At 37.3% G+C, this 23,580-nt stretch overlaps 1 protein-coding gene across 1 annotated transcript in view; it reads right to left on the minus strand.

The window, feature by feature from the left end:
• Positions 1–23,580, minus strand: part of CPNE8 (copine 8) — a 336,491-nt gene that overhangs the window by 273,176 nt on the left and 39,735 nt on the right. The window contains exons 3-4 of the mRNA XM_060111969.1: positions 9,610–9,650; positions 7,863–7,909 (exon numbers count right to left, since the gene is read on the minus strand). Coding sequence (XP_059967952.1) covers positions 7,863–7,909; positions 9,610–9,650 — 88 coding nt within the window. The remainder of the gene's footprint in view (positions 1–7,862; positions 7,910–9,609; positions 9,651–23,580) is intronic.

The following is a 23,580-nucleotide window of genomic DNA, read 5'->3' on the forward strand; positions in this document are numbered from 1 at the left end:
TTCCTTCGTTAATATGACATAGTGTCTATCCCTTTCTTCAGGATGGTAGCCCTCCTCATATATGGCATTTCAATGATCTCAAATGGAGAATTGAAAACAAACATTCCAGATTTGCTCCTACGAGAGCAAAATACAAGAGTATTTAATTGAATCACATGAAATTGCCAACACTCAACCACTTTGAGCAACAAAAATGACAATTTAATATACCTCAACATAATAGCATTATCTTCCTTAATGTAAGCATTGCACATCCATCAATGCATCCTCAGGTTGCATTAGCTTTTTAGCAGCTATGCAACACCATACCATCATGTTAGGTTTGAGGCCAAGTAAATCCCACAGGTCATTTTCCCATCAACTGTTGGGCTTGTACAATGAATTTTACAGAATATTATAACACAGGAATTTACTTATCTGCCACTTACTAGTTTTGTTATTCTTAAAAATGTATTTTGATCTCTTAGAGAACCAAGGTAGCCTTAATCATATAGTGTTTACTATGTGCCAGTCATTGTCCAGTGGTTAGTTTAATCCTCATAACTACTGTGTGAGCTAGAATCATTAGCATAATTCCCCACATTTCAGATGAGGAAACAGTCACTAAGAGCTCAAGTGTACTCCCTTAACCACTGTATACCATACTGGCTCTCAATGTAAAGAAACTGACTTTCTCAAATGATTTGGTGGGGATTTAATAATATATACAGTGTATTTCATTATTTTCACCCCTTTCCTTTATCCAGCTAGTTCAATTAGATGCTATATACAATGGATTTTACCTACAAAATGCTGTCTCTGCATCTGACACTTCCTTTTCTATTCTTCCAGACTATTCTCTAGTTCTTAACACTTTTAATTTTTTTGAAATGCTGTCTATTGAAATTGCCTCTTAACTGGTATCTCCCCATCTTTGTCCATCTTTTCCCTACCCACTCTATATAATTCTGGGTCCTATTTCTCATCATATTCTCAATTTCTACTTTGTTTTTATACCAATTTTGCATATTATTCCCTCTTATACATTCTACCCCTTCGAAGAGAAAAAAATAAATAAGTAAAATATTCTGTTTTCTGATTTATTTTAATATTATGCTATTTTACCTAAATAGTAGGCCTCTTCTCTTACTTGTTTTTCATTCAAAGTCAAGCTGAAGAAAATATGAATAAAGACCCAAAGATCAATTTATAGAATTTATTTCTGTTAATAAAACCAGAATGTGAAGGCTGGGGTCAGATAAGGATTCTGCAAATTAGGAACTATGGAGCCAAATGGCCTGGGTTGAAATCCCCATTCTATTATTTACAACTGGCTAACTTTGGTCAAGTCACTTAAGCTTTCTGTTCTTTAATTTCTTCATGTGTAAAATAAGGATGCTAATGGCATCTACCTCTTAAGATTGTGCAAACTAAATTAGTCAGTATTCTAAAGGGCTTAGAACAAGAGTCATTATTATTATGAAAAACACTGTAAATTAAATAAGAAACTTACATCTCATTGCTTAGGCAATAAGAAAGCTTCATCATTAGGATTTTCATTGGCCAAGATGCCTGGTCCTATACATTATGGATATTTATCTCAGTTCCTTTAACAGTCCCTCAAACAATGTTGTTTTCTAGACACTCCTGGTAAATGCTCATCTCCATCTGGCCTTTTGCCTATGGTCCATCAACAGTTCCACTGGATTGTCCCAGGCCTCTGAGAAAGGTAATCTAAAGTGAATGACAAGAGTCAGCATGTCTCTTAGGAAAATAGTCAAAGGAATAATTGGACAGAGTAACATGAGAGAGAGAGTGGCATGGACTCAGGAGAATGTTGTAACAAAGGAGACAAAAAATAACATGTGTCTGAATAAAGGAGGTGGCTCATCTGAGTTTATGAATGAAAATTTATATCACTGGATAACTAATTAAATAAGAATGGTGTGGGAGAGAAAGTCAAGGATAGCTGCAAAACTTTGATATTTTGGCTGGTGATGCCACTAGCTACATGTGGAGCAAAGAAGAAGTAGGAATAGGGTAAGGATGATGAATTTACATTTGGATATGCAGAGTTTGAGATAAATATTGAATAACCATATGGAAAAGTACATAAACAATTAGATATGAGAAACTGGTGTTCAGTGTCCCACCGACCCATTATCAGTACAGACTACTGTTGAATTGGTTTAGTCTCCCATGTTTGGGCATAAATTATAATGATCTAATTCTCACCTTCCATCTCACAGTTGACATACCTTGGTAAAGTGGCTGGCTGCAAAGCAATCTGTGACAACAGAGAGCACAAATATCTCTAGGGAAATCTCACCAGAAACTGTAACCTCATTAAAACAAAGCACTAACTTCCTGGGATAAACAGCAACCACAAGCAGATGAAACTACCTTTTATTTTAATATGCTCCCCTCCTCTCCAGTGATCACCTTTCCAGTTGAATGCAGAGATACTCTAGAAAATAAGTTAACTAAAATAATAATTCTGACACTGATAGGCCAAGATAGCAGAGTAGAAAGGTCCTGAGCTCACCTCCTCTCACAAGCACACTAAAATCACAACTATTTGCAGAACGATCAATGAAAAACACTGGAACTTATCAGAAAAGATTTTCTACAACTAAAGACATAAGAAGGGGGATTCCCTGGTGGCACAGTGGTTGGAAGTCCGCCTGCCGATGCAGGGGACACGGGTTCGTGCCCCGGTCCGGGAGGATCCCACGTGCCGCGGAGCGGCTGGGCCTGTGAGCCATGGCTGCTTAGCCTGTGCGTCCGGAGCCTGTGCTCTGCAATGGGAGAGGTCACAACAGTGAGAGGCCCACATATCGCCAAAACCAAAACCAAAAACAAAAAAAAAACAAAAAAAAAAAGACATAAGAAGGAACCACAAGAGATGGGTAGGAGGCACAGATTCATGAAATAGTCAAGTTCCATACCCCCAGTTGGCAATTCACAAACTGGAGAATAATTATATTGCAAAGCTTCTCCCATAGGAATGAGAGTTCTGAGCCCCATATTGGGCTCATAAGCTCAGGGTTCTTATATCAGGAAGATGAATCCTCAGAGCATTTGGTCTTGATGGCCAGTGGGGCTTAATTCTGGGAGCCCCACAGGAATGGGGGGAATAGAGATTTCACTATTAAAGGGTGAACATGAAATCTCACATGGTCTGGAACCCAGGGCAAAAGCAGTAATTTGATAGGAGCCTGTGCCAGAACTACCTGCTGGTGTTCTCCAGAGAGGAAGGAGGCAACTGCAGCTCACCCTGGGGACAAAGACTCTGATGGCAGCCATTCCTGTAAGCTCCTTCTACCATATGGACACTGGTGCTGGTGGGTGCCATTGTGGAAGCTCACTGACACCAAGACCTGGTCCCAGCCAACAGCCTGTAGACACCAGTGCTAGGATGCCTAAGGCCAAGCAACTACCTGGGCAGGTACACAGCCCCACAAATCCACAGACAGACTGCCTAAAAACCTCCTGAGCACACAGCAGCCTCTAAGACATGCTCCTGCCCACCAGAGGACCCAGGATCCAGCTCCACCCACCAGTGGGCAGAATCCACTGAGCCCTGGCTCTGCCCTCCAGGAAGGCTTCTCTAGCCTCTGGACTAGCCTCACCCACCAGGAGGCAGACATCAGATGCAAGAAAACCATAATACCACAACCTGAAAACCCAGCCTGCCCACAGCAGGACAGACACTGCCCTGACACCCCATGGGCTCTGGCCCTGCCCACTAGCAGGCCAACACGAGCTTCGGAACACTCCAGACCCTGTACACAACTGTGTCAGGAACCAGCCCCTGCAACATGGCATCAACTCTGGGATCACGGGGCCCTGCAACTAGATTCCAGGATTCGTCTGGCACTAACCCCAGGACCTGGCATCACCAATCACTGTACTGGCAACAGCCCCAGAGTCTTCTGGATCCTGACTCCACATACCAGTGAGCCAGCACTTATCCCACGGCCCTCTTGGGTCATCCAGCCCTACCAACCAGCAGATGTCAGCCTCTGCACAATGCAAGGTATTGCAACCAACTGAACTAAAAGCCAACCAAACCTACCAAAACACCACAGACAGCCCACTAAAATGAAGGACCCACACAGCCCTCTTAGGGGAAACCCCTAGAGCAAACATGTTGGGTGACAAAAAAGGAATGCGCTGCTGGGACACATAGGACATCTGTTACAGAAGGCCACTTCTCCAAGGTCAGGAAACATAATTAACCTTCAAGTATATGAAAATACAAACATCACCTCAGGAGAAATTAGGCAACAGAGGTACATGAACCAGATGAAGAAACAAGATAAAACCCCAGAAGAAGAACTAAATGAGGTAGAGATAGGCAATCTATCCAAGGAAGAGTTCAGGTAGTGATGTTAAAGATGATCAAAGACCTCAGAAGAAAGACATTCCATCTGAAAGCAACAGAATACAAGTTGCACATGGAACATTCTTTTCAAGTGTACATGAACATTCTCCAGGACAGATCACATGCTAAGCCACAAAACAAACCTCAGGGGCCTCCCTGGTGGCGCAAGTGGTTGAGAGTCCGCCTGCCGATGCAGGGGATACGGGTTCGTGCCCCGGTCTGGGAGGATCCCATATGCCGCGGAGCGGCTGGGCCCGTGAGCCATGGCCGCTGAGCCTGCGCGTCCGGAGCCTGTGCGTCTGGAGCCTGTGCTCCGCAACGGGGGAGGCCACAACAGTGAGAGGCCCACATACCGCAAAAAAAAAAAAAAAAAAAAAAAAAAACCTCAGGAAATTTAAGAAAATTGAAATAATATCAAACATCTTTCCAACCACAATGCTATGAGACTAGAAATCAGCTACAAGAAAAAAAAAACTGCAAAAAACACAAACACGTGGACACTAAACAATATACTACTAAACAACCAATGGATCACTGAAGAAATCAAAGAGGAAATCAAAAAATACCTAGAGACAAATGAACACAAAAATACTTTGATCCAAAACCTATGGGACAGAGCAAAAGCAGTTCTAAGAGGGAAGTCTACAGCAATACAAGCTCATGTCAGGATATAAGAAAAAGTTCAAACAATTTAATCTTACACCTAAAGAAACTGGAGAAAGAAGAACAAATAAAACTCAAAATTATTAGAAGGAAAGAAATTATAAAAATCATAGCAAAAATAAATGACACAGAGACTAAAAAAAAAAAAAACAGAAAAACATCAGTTAAACTAAAAGCTGGTTCTTTGAAAAGATGAACAAAATTGATAAACCTTTAGCCTAACCTAATGAGAAAAAAAAGGGAGAGGGCCCAAATCATTAAAATCAGAAACAAAAAAGGAGAAGTTACAACTGATACCACAGAAATAAGAAAGATCATAAGAAGACTACTACAAACAACTATATGCCAATAAAATGGAAACCTAGAATAAGTGGACAAATACTTAAAAACATACAATCTCCCAATACTGAACCACAAAGAAATAGAATATATGAACAGACCAAATACCAGTATTGAAATTGAATCAGTAATTAAAATACTCCCAACAAACAAAAGTCCAGGACGAGATGACTTCACAGGTTAATACTATCAAACATTTACAGAAGAGTTAACACCTATTCTTCTAAAACTATTTCAAAAAAATTGCAGACAGGAAGATTTCCGAAATCATTCTATGAGGCCAGCATCACCCTGATACCAATACCAGACAAAAATACTGCAAAAAAAAAAGAAAATTACAAGCTAATATCACTGATGAACATATATGCAAAAATCCTCAAAAGAATACTAGCAAAATAACTCCAAAAATACATCAAAGGATCACACAACATGATCAATGGGATTTATCCCAGGGATGCAAGGATTTTTCATTATCTGCAAATCAATCAGTCTGATACACCACATTAATAAACTAAAGAATAAAAACCATGTCAATAAATGCAGAAAAGGCTTTTGACAAAATTCAACATCCATTTATTATAACTCTCTAGAATGTGAGCATAAAGGAAACATACCTCAACCTAATAAAGGCCATATATGAAAAACCCACAGCTAATAGCATACTCAACAGTATAAATCTATAAGAATTTCCTCTAAGACAAGGCTGCCTACTCTCACCAGTTTTATTCAACATTGTATTGGAAGTCCTAGACATAGCAATTACAGAAGAAAAAATAAATAAAAGAAATCCAAATTGGTAAGGAAGAAATAAAACTGTCACTGTTTGCAGTTGAAATGGTACTATCCACAGAAAAACCTAAAGCAGCCACCATAAAACAAGTAGAGCTCATCAATGAATTTGGTAACTTTGCTGGATACAAAAATAATATACAGAAATCTGTTGCATTTCTGTATACTATCTATGAAATATCAGGAAGATATCCCATTTATCATTGCATCAATAAGAATAAAATAACTAGAAATAAACCTACCTGAGGAGGCAAAAGACCTGTATCCCAAAAACTGTAAGATGCTGATGAAAGAAACTGAAGATGACACAAACAGATGGGAAGGTATACCATGTTCTTGGACTGGAACATGTGAGATATATATATATATATATATATATATACATACACACACACACATATATAAACAAAATGGCATATTAGACATAAAAAAGAATGAAACTTTACATTTGCAACAACATGAATGGACTTGGAGGGTACTATGCTAAGTGAAATAAGACAGAGAACAACAAATACTGGATGATATCATTTATATATGGAATCTAAAAAAAATACAACAAACTAGTGAGTATAACAAAAAGGAAACAGACTCACAGATATAAAGAACAAAACTAGTGGTTCCCAATGGGGAGATGAAAGGTGGGAGGGGCAATACAGGGGGAGAGGACTAAGAGGTCTAAACTATTATGTATAAAATAAGCTACAAAGATATACTATACAACACAGGGGATATATCCAATACTTTATAATAACTATAAATGGAGTACAACCCTTAAAATTTGTGAATCAGTATATTGTACACCTGAAACATAATATTACACATCAACTATACTGCAATAAAAATAAACAAAATTATTAACCATGAAAAAATGTAATTCTGCCTCCTTGCTCTTACTCCATTACACAAAGTATTTGTATTAGGAAACTGAGTTTCCACTTTACTTTAAATAACAAGTTATTAACTGTCAAAAAGCAGGTGATAATTGATATCACTTTTAAAACACTTTAAAGCAATATTTTATAAAATCAGTAGTTGACCTCAAAAAGTGAGACTAAACCCACAAACTTCCAATTATGTAAGAATTGGATCACATTAAATTTATGTAAGACTGAGGAAAATACAAATTCAAGGCTAGATTATTCCACAGAAAGATCATAAATGAGCTAAACATTAATGATTATTAAGAACAAAACACAAAGATTGCTTTCATCAAATTAAAATGAAATAAAGTAAAAAAGAAATTCAATCTTTGGGTTGAAGGACTTCCCTGGTGGTGCAGAGGTTGAGAATCTGCCTGCCAATGCAGGGGACACGGGTTTGAGCCCTGGTCCGGGATGATCCCACAAACCGCGGAGCAACTAAGCCCGTGTGCCACAACTACTGAGCCTGAGGTCTAGAGCCTGCAAGCCACAACTACTGAGCCTGCGTGCCACAACTACGGAAGCCTGCATGCCTAGAGCCCGTGCTCCACAACAAGAGAAGCCACCACAGTGAGAAGCCCACGTACCACAGCAAAGAGTAGTCCCTGCTTGCCACAACTAGAGAAAGCCTGGGAGCAGAAACAAAGACCCAATGCAGCCAAAAATAAATAAATAAATCTATAAGAAAATCACTAAAATAACTAAAAACAGGAAAGTATCATCTTGATCACATTTTAACTTATACCATGTCTTCCAGAACAATTTTTTTAAATTCAAATTCTTACCTCTCTCCATTCTTTATTTCCAACTCCTTGTACATACAAGACACAAACTACAAAAGATGAAAAAATAAATATATCTAAACGTTTTTTTATAAATATCAGATATAAATGTATCCAATTTATTTTTCAGCTGTACAAAAGCTATATTAAAATTAGTTCCTAGTTCCTAGCCTTACTCTGGCATGAAAATTGCTAATAAATCATCACATGATGAAAATGTTTTATAAAAAAGCAATAAACAATATCAGGTCTTTAGAACTTAGCATGTATAGAGCTAAGCACAAAAAAAATAACAATTATTTGCTAATGTCTTCAATTGCATTATGCTACAGATATAGATAAAAAAATTTTTTTAACTAAGGTTAAACAGTTAGAAATATTTCAGTATATTACCAGTCATAAGTCAAGCTCTTCCTAGGATACTTACAATGCTCAAAACCATCATAAGAAGGATATGTGGAGCAAATCATATGCCACATTTAATATTTGCAACTCCTATCTTCAATGTTTGTAAACAAGTAAGAAATCCTATGAACCACAAAAGGAAGTTGCAAAAAAGGGAGATTAAGAGTTTGGGGTGGGCTTCCCTGGTGGCACGGTGGTTGGGAGTCTGCCTGCCGATGAGGGGTACACGGGTTCGTGCCCTGGCCTGGGAGGATCCCGCGTGCCGCGGGGCGGCTGGGCCCATGAGCCGTGGCCGCTGAGCCTGCGCGTCCGGAGCCTGTGCTCCACAGCGGGAGGGGCCACAGCAGTGGGAGGCCCGTGTACCGCAAAAAAAAAAAAAAAAAAAAAGTTTGGGGTAAAGATTAAAGGATAAAAATATCCCACCTACTTGTCAATGGGCCCCAGGAATTTTTAATACCCACAAAGTTTAATGCCTTTTCTCCAGTGACTACCTCAAGAATTCTTCTGTCAACTGACACAACCTCTCTCCTGTAATTAAACCACACAGGTTCACACATTTGTAGAGATGGAGAGCTGCTGGATATCAGCTTCTAAATATTACAAGATTTGGAATCACTACTTGATTTATACATTATTTCTGTTGTTTTCTAATTTAAACTGTCTCATTTTACAATTTATCTCCAATTTTCAATATATATAATTGGGAATCAAAAACTTCAGCTCATTCAAGATGTTATATAATTCACTTGGTTGTACATACCTTTATAAACTGCATTTATTCACAACAAAAGAAAAATGATTACTCTGACTTGATCATAAAATTATGGCCCATTACAGTTGTCTTTCAAAGATAATTTCTACCATATGGCTATACAATGAGGTTTAATTTCAAAGTGAACTGCCCTACATTGCAGTCATCTGCATTGTCATTCTCAAAATGCTAAGCAATTCCCTCTCTTTAGCCAGAGTACTGCCCAGGTAGATGAGAATGCAGGGCCTGAGACTATACTCCATCTTGTTTTCTAGGCTTTAAAACAATATTTAAATAAGAACTATGATTTTCATACAACTTTTTGCAAAATCAAGTAAAATAAGTAGACTATTTCAAAAAGCAAGTAATAGGGCTTCCCTGGTGGCGCAGTGGTTGAGAGTCTGCCTGCCGATGCAGGGGACACGGGTTCGTGCCCTTGTCTGGGAGGATCCCACATGCCGTGGAGCGGCTGGGCCCATGAGCCATGGCCGCTGAGCCTGCGCGTCCGGAGCCTGTGCTCCGCAACAGGAGAGGCCACAACAGTGAGAGGCCCGTGTACTGCAAAAAAAAAAAAAGCAAGTAATAGATACTTACTTGGATCAGATTTAGAAAATGTGTCTCTGTCAAGAAGATTTCTGTTGAATAAAAGAGAAAATGTTAGATGAATATAATACCAAAATATTTGTATAAATATAAATGTATATATATGAATGATGACTTGAAAGTTCCAAAAGTTAAATTTGTGCTTCGTATTCATCCTCCATTAATTGGTAATAATTTATAATACCTAAATTACATTTTTATGTTTAATACTTATAATAAAAATCTCATGTTTACCCTGTTGTATTCTTCCACCAGGACTACCACTCATGTGCATTTATCTGTACCGTGCTTGTTATTTGAAGGGCCTTTTTTCATATCAACCTGATAGCCTTTCATATTTCAGGTTCTTAAAAGTTACTTCTTCTATGGAATCACTATACACTAAGAAAATAAAAACACAGTCAACGGAACAGCACAGAGGAAAAAAAAAATGGGACTACGCCTTCAAATATTCCCAGAAAGAAACTATCAGACATGTTTATATTTAGAATTAAGTCAAAGACCACTAGTCAGAAATCATATTAAAATAATCCTTCTGTCCCCTAAGCAGACACTATAACTCCAGCAATGACTGGCAAACAGTAAATTTAAAACATTTCCATTTGAGAATATACTATGTTATATATTTATAAAGGTAGCTCTCCACTCACATGGAAATTCTCCAGCCTTTCCTATGTGTCTAGTGTTGCTCATTAAGTGTCCTAAAAAATGTAATTCAGCTCTTTCTTTCAGAGTTCATAAAAGTCGAGGAGAGATGACAGTGCAAATATTGCAGTGTGCTTGGGACTCAAAAACTATGTTATACACATTTAAAAGCAAATAATGTGATTTTGGTGCCTTATTTATCTTTAAAAAAATAAAAACCCTACAATCTTTAACCATAAATACAAAACAATGGATTTCTATCAACAATAAAGATAAATATTCTTAATCATAGACTTTACTTGCCACATTATTTCTTCTAGCCATTATGATCCATAACATACAGTATGTAAGGTCAAAACAAACAAACAAACAAAAAACCTTAGATCCTTTATAATATGAGGGGAAGAAAACTCCATAAACTCTTCATAACTTAGTTCCTGAACTTTGCAATTTAGCTTTCCCATTGCTATTTGACAATACATTTCAGCTATAATTTGATCATATGAATAAAATAGAATAAACTATCTCTGACTAGATTTAATTCCCCAAAGACTACTATACTCAAAGTTATATGATTTTAAAAGTTTGTAAAAGGCAAATATTCTTACATGATAAGAATCACTGCAAAAGACCAGTGATTATCAAAATGCATCATAAACTTAGGACTGATGAGAGGAATGCAAGATTTTTTCCTCCCTAATATCCCATTAGAAACAAAGCACTTTCACATTAAGTTAAAAGAGAGGTATTATTGTGAAGGCTATTGTATAAAAAAAGAAAATAACTGAGGGTCAGAGAAACTGAGTAAATGAATAAGAGCACACAGCCCAGTACAGAATATTCAAATGAGGTCAACGTTTTGAATCTGATTTCCCTGTTCTTTACAAAATGCTACATTGTCTGGAGAAGTCAGGGAGAAACAACTTGTTTTCCTGACTGTTGGAAATGTAGAAGGCCTCCCATTATACCTACTCTTTGAGCCACTAGGGTATGACATAAAATAAATTTTTGTTTATAGACAAATGTGAAGAGAGATGCCACCTATGCTATGAACAAAGAGAACTAGGATAGGGGGCCAAACATAACTGTACTTAGTCACAGAAAAATATCTTTGTTTTCTACATAAAGCACTTTAAAAAACACACACACACACCACCCCTCACCAGATTTATATAGGAAGGTTACTCTTCCCTCCATGAGGCTGTCTTTTGCTCGAGTTAGGATGCCTTTAACATTATGCCTACAATTTTATAATGGAATGTTGAATTTGAAAATTATAAAAATCCTGAACAGGTCTTTCTATTCTATAAACCTTGATGTAGCTAAAACAAGAAAGAGAGCAAACTCCTGAAAAGAAATTATGGAGAAATACAATGCATTAGTCAGAAAACTTACCTGAAGAAATCACCTAATCAAAAATTTAATCTGTGAATTGCATGATTTGCTCTAGTAACCACTCATCTCAAATTCCAATTAAAATGTCTGGACTTAAGAGTATGATTGAAATATCATAACTAAAGCTAAAGTGCAATCAATTAAACTCTAACCTGTATGAAGAAGTACTAGGTTAATGGAAGAGGCATATTTTGCATGAAGCCTGAAATAGGAGTAGATAAGGAAGAAGTTAGTAACACCTTTCCAGGACCATCCAGGAGAAAAGGTTCCCTGACTTCCCCCTTTATAATTCAATCCTCATTGATATTAATCTCTTAAAACAGGCAGATGCATCAATCTACCTTCTCTTGATGACAATAGTCAATTAGCTCATCCGACAACACTGCTTACTCTGATTTTATGCTCAGCAAGCCACCTTCCAATTTTAAGATGGCTTCTCATATAGTTATTAGCACAGCACTGTGCTGAGTGACCAAGATGAATATTACAGTTTACTTGACCATTATACTTTTTATTCTCAACTGGCATTCCAAGACCCATACTGAACATCCAGTTAACCTCTTAAAATGACATCTCAGACTTGTCTTTCTCTAACAGGAAAACTGCAATTCCATTTAAACTTCAGAGCAATTCTGCAAGTATTTTTCAAGGAAATATTCTATGCCCAAGACCTAACTAAGCACTAACTAATTAAACATGTTCTCAAATCTCAAGATGCCTGAACTTTACTAAGAGGACAAACTCAGAAATAAATAGCAATATTGGATGGTATATAAAATAACAGTTTATTATGGGGAGAAGGAACAGTAAAATAGAGTAAAATTAATTCAACTACAAATAAAAAACATCAGGTACAATAGTTAGCTCTTAACCAAATTATTTTTTTAAATATACTAGAAAAATAAACAATTTATAGGTATGTCTATATAATAAAAATAGTCTAAACAAATGTATATCTTGAAATAATTGCCTTATTTTTTTAAGGTTAAGTATCCTTTTCTGTTACAATTATATAATGAGACTTTATTAGTGGAAAACTGAAAATTCTAATTATTCACATGTAAAATGAGCATAACAACACCATCTATTAAGGTAAAGGATATTTGTAAATGAGTTAACCTACAAGTTGTAGGCCTGTTCCTAATTCTTTCCAACTCAGTAAATGAAATCAGCTAATAAATATTGTTCTTAGTGTAGTAAATATTGAATTTTTTAATTCCTTTAAAAGGGAAGCAAATATTACTATCCTAACACAGATGCATTTTTAAAAAGAAAATCTACTTGGTATATATTATGAATTCTAAAGTTAATAGTTTCACAGTAAAGACAATTTTACTATTTGTGACTTTTTAAAGTGCTAATTTTAAAAAAGCACACAATATATTTGTTTTTGGGAATAAATCTTCAAACTGAAGTTATGAAGTGAGTTCCAAAAAGCTACTTGTGGCCAGCAGAACTTAGACAACATGTAACGAGCCTCCACTGCTGTACCTGAGTGGAATTGTTCTATTTAATTTTTAATAAGAACAAAAATATAGCTTATAAATAGAGCCAAATTAAAAATTGTTCTATTTAATTTTCCATATGAACAAAAATATAGCCTATGAATAGAGCCAAACAATGCTTTATCATTTTAAAAACACAGTCCAGCATAAATTTTCTACATGTGGACAGAGAACCACATCTCTGCATAAATATAACTGCCTCTGAGAATTGTTCTGTATCTATAAACAGAATGACACTGGGTTTAATTAAAATATAGGAAATTATTAGAGGACTTTTATTTACCTGTTTTTCAACTTAATCTCAGGATCAACTGACCACCTGCAAGGTCTTTACTAAATATTGCTTAGGCAACCACAGAACCTAGTTGGCACATAAGCAAAGGTCTGTACGAATGAACGGCTTTAGTATCCAATCAAAAGCGTCACCTTTTTCACTTTAGGTATGATGAGGTGTTTTATTATGGAAAAAAGAGTAGAAGAGGAAGGTGGCATATTAGACCTTTGCCCTAATAAGTAACCCATTAACTGAATAACACCTGAGTGAGGAAATTATAAACATGCCCCATGTCACTGGGTCATGTCTAGGGCCCTTACCTTGGGCATTATATTGTCTTAAGGACTGGAATTAAGAAGTTCTTGGCATGCATATATATATATATATATATATTATGCATATAACACACAAAATGGTTTTCCGAGTTTTTTAAATAACGACAGGGAAATCAAAACTTGTTTTGAGCAACTGAAAGGAAATTTATCGAATCTTTGGAAGTCACTTGAATGCAATATTTAATTCTCTATGACTTATTTATGCATTATTTTTATTCTTTGACCAAATATTATAGCTGGAAATTTAGCATGCAAATTTAAGGAAAAAACTATTTTCCTGAACCTAAAATTTCTACGGCAAATAGAAACACTGTACTGAAAAACACTAGGGAAACACTGTACTGAAAAAGTAAAACTTTAGAAATGAAAAAAATAAAGTATTTTGAAACTGAAGCTTACTAAAAAGCCAGAATTAGCTAGAATCTAAGACACCAAGTAATTCTAAAGGGTAGGGTCATTGGAAAGTACTTAACAAGTTTATCAGCTTTCAAGAAAATAAGAATAGACATTCAGGTTTGAAGTTGTACAAATAGACTAAAATTTCAGCTCAGCAGCAGCCACATTTCATAGCCTGAGCATACAAGTAGAACTTTATCGTGTATGATATATATTACTCAATGAAAACTAGTAATAAAATAAACTTTATTTTTCAGTTTTTGCTGAAAATTGTTGTTTTATTTATTTATTAGTACTGTTGAGCTGAAAAGGTCAGTAATAAAATATACAGTTTCAACCTTTGCCTGGGTTGAATTTGGTATAATACTAAGAGAATTTGAGGGGAAGATAATTAATGGTGAAAATTTTTTTCTGTATTCACCTGTGATTGATATTCTTGAAATTTATTTAAAGGAAACTCAGGGCTTTTCAGAATCTGACATGTCAGAGCTCTGTTTGCCTGAGCTAAGGTAAACAGAAGAACACTTTGGTTTGAAGTAATATGTAGGGTTAACTCAGGGTGATACAAGCTTTTAGAAAAAAAGATGGGTTTTACAAAACCCAATCCCTGATTTCAGCCAAAGAAGAGAAACAACATTTATGTTAAAAATGGGAAGGATAAAAGAAACTGAGAACAGAATATGAGTCTTCTTAAAAACCTAAAACTTACGTACAAAACTAATTTCATTATATTTTCCACAGTCTTGTAGCCTCTCTATTTCCTATCTCAGTAAGTGGCAACAATGAAAGGCAGAATTATGGTCCCCCAAACATATCAGGTCTTAATCTCTGGGTCCAATTAATGTGACCCTTATTTAGGGGGAAAAAAGGTCTGTGCAGATGTGATTAAATTTATTGATTCTGGGCTTCCCTGGTGGCGCAGTGGTTGAGAGTCCGCCTGCCGATGCAGGGGACACGGGTTCGTGCCCGGGTTCGGGAAGATCCCACATGCCGCAGAGCGGCTGGGCCCGTGAGCCATGGCCGCTGAGCCTGCACGTCCGGAGCCTGTGCTCCGCAACGGGAGAGGCCACAACAGTGAGAGGCCCGCATACCACAAACAAAAAAAAAAACAACAAAAAAATTTATTGATTCTGTGATGAGGCATTTATCCTGGATTATCTGGGTGGGCCCTAAATGCAATCAATCACATATCCTAATAAGAAGAAGGTAGAGGGAGATTTGACACAGAGGAGAGAGTGATGTGAACAGAGCAGAGAGAGATGTGTGGGCTCTAGCCTTGAAGACCCAAATGATGCAGCCACAAGCCAAGGCATGCCAGCAGCCACAAGAAGCTGGAAAAGAGCAAGGAACGGCTTCTCCACCAGAACCCCCAGAGGGAAAGCAGCCCTACCAACATCTTGATTTCAGCCAAGTGACACTCTATTTACACTTCTGGCCTCCAGAACTGTAAGAATAAATTTCTGTAGTTTTAAGTCAACAAGTTTGTGATAATTTGTTACAACAGCTACAGGAAATTAATACAGCAACAGGGTTCAACCCATCTCTCTTCCAAGCAAGACTCCAATCATCCTTCCCCTCCATTTCCTTCCGCTAATGCTTCCCCCACCTTGGCTTCTGCTTCCAAGTCCCAACTACATCCCAGACCTTAGAGCTAGCTCTTAACTTGTCTTCCTGCTTCCTGTCTCCCAGTTCATTCACCAAGATGTCTCCAAGAGAAAGTTCTCTACAGTAAAACCTGACCAAATGGCTCCCCTGCATAAAACCCATTACCAACAGAAATTCCAAACTCCTTAAAATAGTATTACATACCTGCCACATTCTGATCCCGGCTTTATCTCTAGTTGCACTTCTATCCATATTCCATATCATAGACTCTGTTCCAGACACTTCAGATTTTTTACAGTCCCTTAACCTAATATTGCCTCATATTTCTGTACTATTATTTTACCCTGTCCCTAAAATTTCCTCAGCAACCTCATTTCTGCTGGGAAATGTGAATTCCTCTTTCAGCCTTTCCTCATTTTTGTACCCCGAGAAAATAAAACTGATTATTCCCTCCATCTGCTCCATCATACTCAACATGAACCTATGTCATAAATTCCTCACTTACTATTTATTTACTTAGTTGGGTGCCAGGCACTGTGCTGAGCACTTTATATATTTTTTTTAATATTTAAAATTTTATTCAAAATTTTGCAATCTTCATACTTAAAAATTGGCAGGCCTTACCTCTTATAGTGGCATGGCTAATGCCACCACTTGCTTCTTTTTTTGTGCTGAGAACTTTATTTATTTCGACAACTTTATCAGAGTATAATTGCTTTATAATGTTGTGTTAGTTTCTGTTTTATAACCAAGTGAATCAGTTATACATATACATATATCCCCATAACTCTTCCCTCTTGCGTCTCACTCCCTCCCAACCTCCCTATCCCACCACTCTAGGTGGCAACGAAGAACCGAGCTGATCTCCCTGTGCAATGCAGTTGCTTCCCACTAGCTATCTATTTTACATTTGGTAGTGTATATCTGTCCATGCCACTCTCTCACTTTGTCCCAGCTTACCCTTCCCCCTCCCCGTATCCTCAAGTCCATTCTCTAGTAGGTCTGCATCTTTATTCCCGTCTTGCCCCTAGGTTCTTCATGACCACTTTTTTTTGTTGTTTTTTAGATTCCATATATGTGTATTAGCATACAGTATGTGTTTTTCTCTCTCTGACTTACTTCACTCTGTATGACAGACTCTAGGTTCATCCACCTCACTACAAATAACTCAATTTTATTTCTTTTTATGGCTGAGTAATATTCCATTGTATATATGTGCCACATCTTCTACATCCATTCATCTGTTGATGGACACTTAGGTTGCTTCCATGTCCTGGCTATTGTAAATAGAGCTGCAATGAACATTGTGGTACATGACTCTTTTTGAATTATGGTTTTCTCAGGAGATATGTCCAGTAGTGGGATTGCTGGGTCATATGGTAGTTCCATATTTAGTTTTTTAAGGAACCTCCATACTGTTCTCCATAGTAGCTGTATCAATTTACATTCCCACAAACAGTGCAAGAGGATTCCTTTTTCTCCACACCCTCTCCAGCATTTATTTTTTGTACATTTTTTGATGATTGCCATTCTGACCGGTGTGAGTTATCTCATTGTAGTTTTGATTTGCATTTCTCTAGTGATTAATGATGTTGAGCATTTTTTCATGTGTTTGTTGGCAATCTGTATATCTTCTTTGGAGAAATGTCTATTTAGGTCTTCTGCCCATTTTTGGATTGGGTTACTTGTTTTTTTGATATTGAGCTGCATGAGCTGCTTATAAATTTTGGAGATTAATCCTTTGTCCATTGCTTCATTTGCAAAGATTTTCTCTCATTCTGAGGGTTGTCTTTTCATCTTGTTTATCATTTCCTTTGTTGTGCAAAAGCTTTTAAGTTTCATTAGGTCCCATTTGTTTATTTTTGTTTTTATTTCCATTTCTCTAGGAGGTGGGTCAAAAAGGATCTTGCTGTGATTTATGTCACAGAGTGCTCTGTCTATGTTTTTCTCTAAGAGTTTTATAGTGTCTGGCCTTACATTTAGGTCTGTAATCCATTTTGAGCTTATTTTTGTGTATGGTGTTAGGGAGTGTTCTAATTTCATTCTTTTACATGTAGCTGTCCAGTTTTCCAAGCACCACTTACTGAAGAGGCTGTCTTTTCTCCACTGTATATTTTTGCCTTCTTTATCAAAGATAAGGTGACCATATGTGCATGGGTTTATCTCTGGGCTTTCTATCCTGTTCCATTGATCTATATTTCTGTTTTTGTGCCAGTACCATACTGTCTTAACTACTGTAGCTTTGTAGTATGGTCTGTAGTCCAGGAGCCTGATTCCTCCAGCTCCATTTTCCATTCTCAAGATTGCTTTGGCTATTTGGGGTCTTTTGTATTTCCATACAAATTGTGAAATTTTTTGCTCTAGTTCTGTGAAGAATGCCAGTGGTAGTTTGATAGGGATTTCACTGAATCTGTAGATTTCTTTGGGTAGTAGAGTCATTTTCACAATGTTGATTCTTCCATTCCAAGAACATGGTATGAGCACTTTAAATAAATCATTTTATTTAATCTTCACCATAATCCTAATAAGTAGCAATTATTATCCGAATCCATTTTCCAGGTGAGATAGTAAAATTCAGAGAGGTTAAATAATGTGGACAAAGTTGCAAGAATACTAAATGCGTAAGGTGCATTTTTTAAATTTTTGACTGATTTATAATTTTGATTTTGACTTTCAATTTTTGTATTGGTTATATTGACTCTTTGTCCATATTATTGAGTATAAAATGAAATGAACTGCAAACAGTGTTATCATACCACTCATCATTGTTTTCCAAGCTCTAGCAAATAAATTATAAAATGAAAATAAGACACACTACTGGAAAGAGGAAAATTATCATTATGTGCAAAAGATTTAATTTTGTACCCAGAAAAATGTAAGATAATAAATTAATAAAATATTTCAAAATTAACAGGATAATTCAGTAAAGTGGTTAGAGGCATGATGAATACATAAAGGTCAGTAATGTTCCTGAGTACCAATTGTTAACAACTGTCCTATCCAATTTGGACTTTTTGGTAGTTATCTGTTGCCTTCAATTGTTGAAGTACGTGAGGGCTGTGCAATTCTCTTACACTATCACTTCACTCCCAAATGCTGTTACCATGAAAGCAAGTCTCAGACCAAATTCTGCCAAAGGCACATTCATTAGCAAGTGGGACTCAAAACAGTCACACAATATGCTCTATGTTTAATCAAGTTCCAACTCTCTGTGCTTTCAGGCATTCAGAATAGCAGCTTAAGGAAGATGTGACAATCTTCTGTTGACAAGATTCATCTAACCTCTGGCTAAATCATGGTAGAGAATCCTCTAAACTTTCTGTGCCCATGACCCAAGGAGTCCCTGGGTTTAGGGCTCCACTCCAAAAGGCATGATCACAGGATTCTCTAGGTTCATATGCCCTGTTCATTTGTGCAATATTTTTAGCCAATCTGCATATATATATTTTAATAACAGCTTTACTCAGATATAATTCCCAGACCATACAATTCACCATTTAAAAGTGTACAATTCAGTGGTTTATAGTATATTCAGAGTTATGCAATCATCACCACTGTCTAATTTTAGAACATTTTCACCACCACCACCACCACCACCCCCAAAAAACTCTACCCATTAGTAGTCACTCCCAATTCCACCTCCTCCAACCCTTGATAACCACCAATATACTTTCTCTCTCTATGCATCTGCCTATTCTGTGTATTTCATATAAATGGAATTATATAATATATGGCCTTTTGTGACTAGTTTCTTTTATCTAACATAATGTTTTTAAGGTTCATCCATGTTGTGGCAAGTATCAGTATCTTTACGTTTTATAGCCAAATAATATTCCATTGTATGGATATATCCCATTTTGTTCATTAAATGATACACATTTGGGTTGTTTCCACTTTTGGCTATCATCCATAATGCTGCCTTAAACATTTGCATATAGGTTTTTGTGTGAACATAGAATTTCAGTTCTCTTGGATATATACCTAGAAGTGGAATTTCTGGCTCATATAGTAACACTATTTTTAACATTTTGATAAACTGCCAAACTATTTTTCAAAGTAGTTGCACCGTGTTACATTCCTACCAACAATGTTTGAAGGTTCCAATTTCTCCATATCCTCTCTAGTACTTATTACTGTCTTTTTTATTATAATCATCTAGTGGTGTAAAGTGGTCAATTCACATATCTGATCACCATACACATCACCAGTAAAAAAAAAAAAACAAGTAATTTCTGACATACACAGTAATTACAAAACCCTCTGGTGCTGATCAAGGATAAAAATCGTAGAACAGTTTCAGAGTTGGCATTTCAAGCGAGGGCTCCCAGTTAGACTTCAAATACCAACACAGCACATCCTAAATATGTAAGATACTGATTAAGATACTTCAGATTTAACACTACAATCTAACACAAACATCTAAGTCACACTGCCTCTGTTAAAATATTTTAAAGTAAATTATAGAAAATATAACACCAAACAGAATCAATTAGGGAAAACTGGAAGAAAATGTAAGATACTATTTTTAAAATCTTGGCATGAATACTTTCTACACTTTACACAAAGCTCAGAGCAAATATTAACTTATTTGATAATGAACTCATTTTAAATGTCTATTCAAAAATGGTATAATAATAAAAGTTAAAACATATTTACATATATAATAGATGATAGATAAAATGTTAAAGCTATAAATATACAAAACATTCTCTAAATTAATGAGAAAAATATAAATACTTCAAAAGAAAAATGGGCTACATAAGTGAATAGACATTTTACAAGAGAAGCAATACAGTTAGTCATTGAACATATTACATGAAGTTCATCCTCAATAGTAAGTAATGACATGAAAATTAAATAAATAAGAATGTCCTATGACATAGATAAATATTAGCTGCATGAATTAAGACTCATTTAGTTGTAAGTGTCACAAAACAGGGAAATTTATAATGAAAGAGATGTTTTATGGAGGTAACTTAAGAACATAACTGACCCAATGGAAAGAAATAAAACAAGGACAGACCCACAAAGACCTAGTAAATCAGCAGAGACCAGCACCACAAGGCAATAAGCAAGGCTACAGGGACAACAGGCAGCAAGACCACATGCCAGGTCCTGCAGCAAAAGGGCATTACTGGGCAGATAAAGATGGAAGAATAGGAGGACTGAAGCTGACCACCCCCCACAAACACACCAAAAATACATTTATATGTGGAACAATTCACATGGAAAACTAAATGGAAACTGGCAGAAGAACTCCTATACAACCAAAGCTATAAGAAAGATTTCCACATAACAAGGTAGGAAGAAAAAAAGGATAAAGTTGGGACGCCTGGCCCTGAGAGGAATGTGAAAGGAAGAGAAGGTCCACATGGTGGACTCTCACCTGGGGAGCAAGCAGGTCGAGCCACAAATTGGCTATCCCAGTCCTGGGGTCCTTCAGGGAGGAGACAAGCCTCCCTGGCTACTGGAAGAAACATTGGGACAGATAGAAGAGCTAGAAAAGCCTAGACTCTACTCACAAAGAGTGTACCTGTGCTGACTGCCCAATGATCAGGGCAGAGAGGGCTTTACACTGGCGGCCACCACCTTGCCATACTCCCCAATCCAAGTGAGGAGAATACTTCAGCTCTGCTCACTCCACACCACAGCTTGGCATGGGATCTGAGCCAGCCCTGAGAAAAGACTCAGTCTAGTTATGCATAAAGAACCCAAAGGTCTAAGTGTGGTGTGGTGTGGTCCTGGTGGGGTGGCAGCAGTCACTGTGGGCCTAGGGTGTGGTCCTGTTGGGGTGCCAATGGCCATTGTCAGCACTTGCTGAGACACCACAACCCTCACACTGTGGTCCTTCTTCAAGCCAAGAGAGTGCTCTGGCCCTACCCATTCCAAGCCACAGTTTCATGCTGGATCTTTGGCAGAAAAGTCCTGGGAGAAGACTGCCACAGAGGCAGCCCAGATATCTGGAAGCAGCATGGCCACCTCAATTCCTGCAGCTACAATGCCCTGACGCCCAACCCCAGCCCAGCAAATGCTCTAGACCCACAACTCCATGCTATAGACTTGTACTAGATCAAGGAAAAACACAATAAGAGAAGAGACATGACTTTGGGTTCCACTGAGCAGAGTTTCAGATGCCTATGTAGTACATCAGACCTTGGTGAGGGTGAGTGCATGGGCCTCACTTGCTTCAGCAATCCCTTCCTTTGTTACAGAACAGGCACTCAAGGTTAATAAAGCCTGACCAGCCTGACCCTCAGGGCTTCTACTCCAACAACTGAAGAGCACACCCCACCTCTGACAGGGCAGTGACAGACAGGAAGCAGAGAGGAAGTCCCACCTCACATGCTACACTGGCTCTAGATCCTCCAACAACAGCCACACACCCTATAGAGTTGACAGTGGCCAGCACACCCTGAGGAAAGACATGGCTGGCATCCATATCAAAACCAGGCATCACACCAAAGGCACTGAACACACACAGTCTACACAGGGATGCTCCTACATAAAAACACCCTTTCAAGACCATGATAGATAACTCTTTCTCCTAAATTCACAGAGACAGAGAAAGTTAAGTAAAATGAAAAGGCAGAGAAACTACTCTCAATTGAAACAGCAAAAGAAAACTCCTGAAAAAAACAATGAAACAGAGATAATCAGTCTACCAGATAATCAGTTCAAAAACTTGGTAATAAAATTGCTAACTGAATTAAGAAAGATTATTGATGTAAAGGAAGATCATTTTAACAAGGAACTAGAAACTATAAAGATGACCCAACCAAAAATAAATACTTCAATTTCTGAGATAAGAAGCAATGAATAGCCAACTAAATGACACAGAAGAGTTTAAAAGTGATTTGGAGGATAGAATAATGGAAATCACACAATGAGAACAGCAAAGAGAAAGACAAACGAACACAATCAAGAGCAACATACAAGATCTATGGAATAATATAAAACATGCCAAACTACACATAATAGGGGTTTCAGAAGGAGAAGAGAGAGCAAAAGCAATAAAAAATGTATGTGAATTAATTATGGCTGAAAACTTTCCAAACCTAAAGGAAACAGATATCCAGGTCCAGGAACCACAGAAGGTCACAAACCAGAAGGTCCCAAACCAGAAGAACCCAAACAAACCCATACCAAGACATATAATTAAAATTGCAAAAGTTAAAATAGAGAATTATAAAGGAATCAAGAGAAAACCACTCATATACAAGGGAACCCCCATAATGCTATCAGCTGATTTCTCTACAGAAAAGTGGCAGGCCAAGCGGGAGTGGCACAATATAGTCAAAGTCCTGAAAAGGAAAAGCCTGCAACCTAGGATACTCTACCCAACAAGATTATCATTTAGAAAAGAAGGCAAGATAAAGAATTCTCAGACAAGCAAAAACTAAAAGAGTTCAGCAATACTAAACATACCCTAAAAGAAATGTTGAATGGTCTTCTCTAAATGGAAAGAACTAAGAATCTATAAGAAAGAGAAAATCCTAACAGGAAGGGGCAAGTACATAATAGGAATTGGAGGGCACAGGGAGGGAAGGGAAGCTGGGATGAAGTGAGAGAGTAGCACTGACATATATACACTACCAAATGTAAAATGGATGGCTAGTGAGAAGCTGCTGCATAGCACAAGGAGATCAACTCAATGCTTTGTGATAACCTAGAGGGATGGGATAGGGAGGGTAGGAGGGAGGCTCAAGAGGGAGGAGATATGGGGATATATGTATACATATAGCTGATTCACTTTGTTATACAGCAGAAACTAACACAGTGTTGTAAAGCATTTATACTCCAATAAAGA

Source organism: Mesoplodon densirostris, chromosome 11, assembly GCF_025265405.1.
Source record: "Mesoplodon densirostris isolate mMesDen1 chromosome 11, mMesDen1 primary haplotype, whole genome shotgun sequence".
NCBI lineage: Eukaryota > Metazoa > Chordata > Mammalia > Artiodactyla > Ziphiidae > Mesoplodon > Mesoplodon densirostris.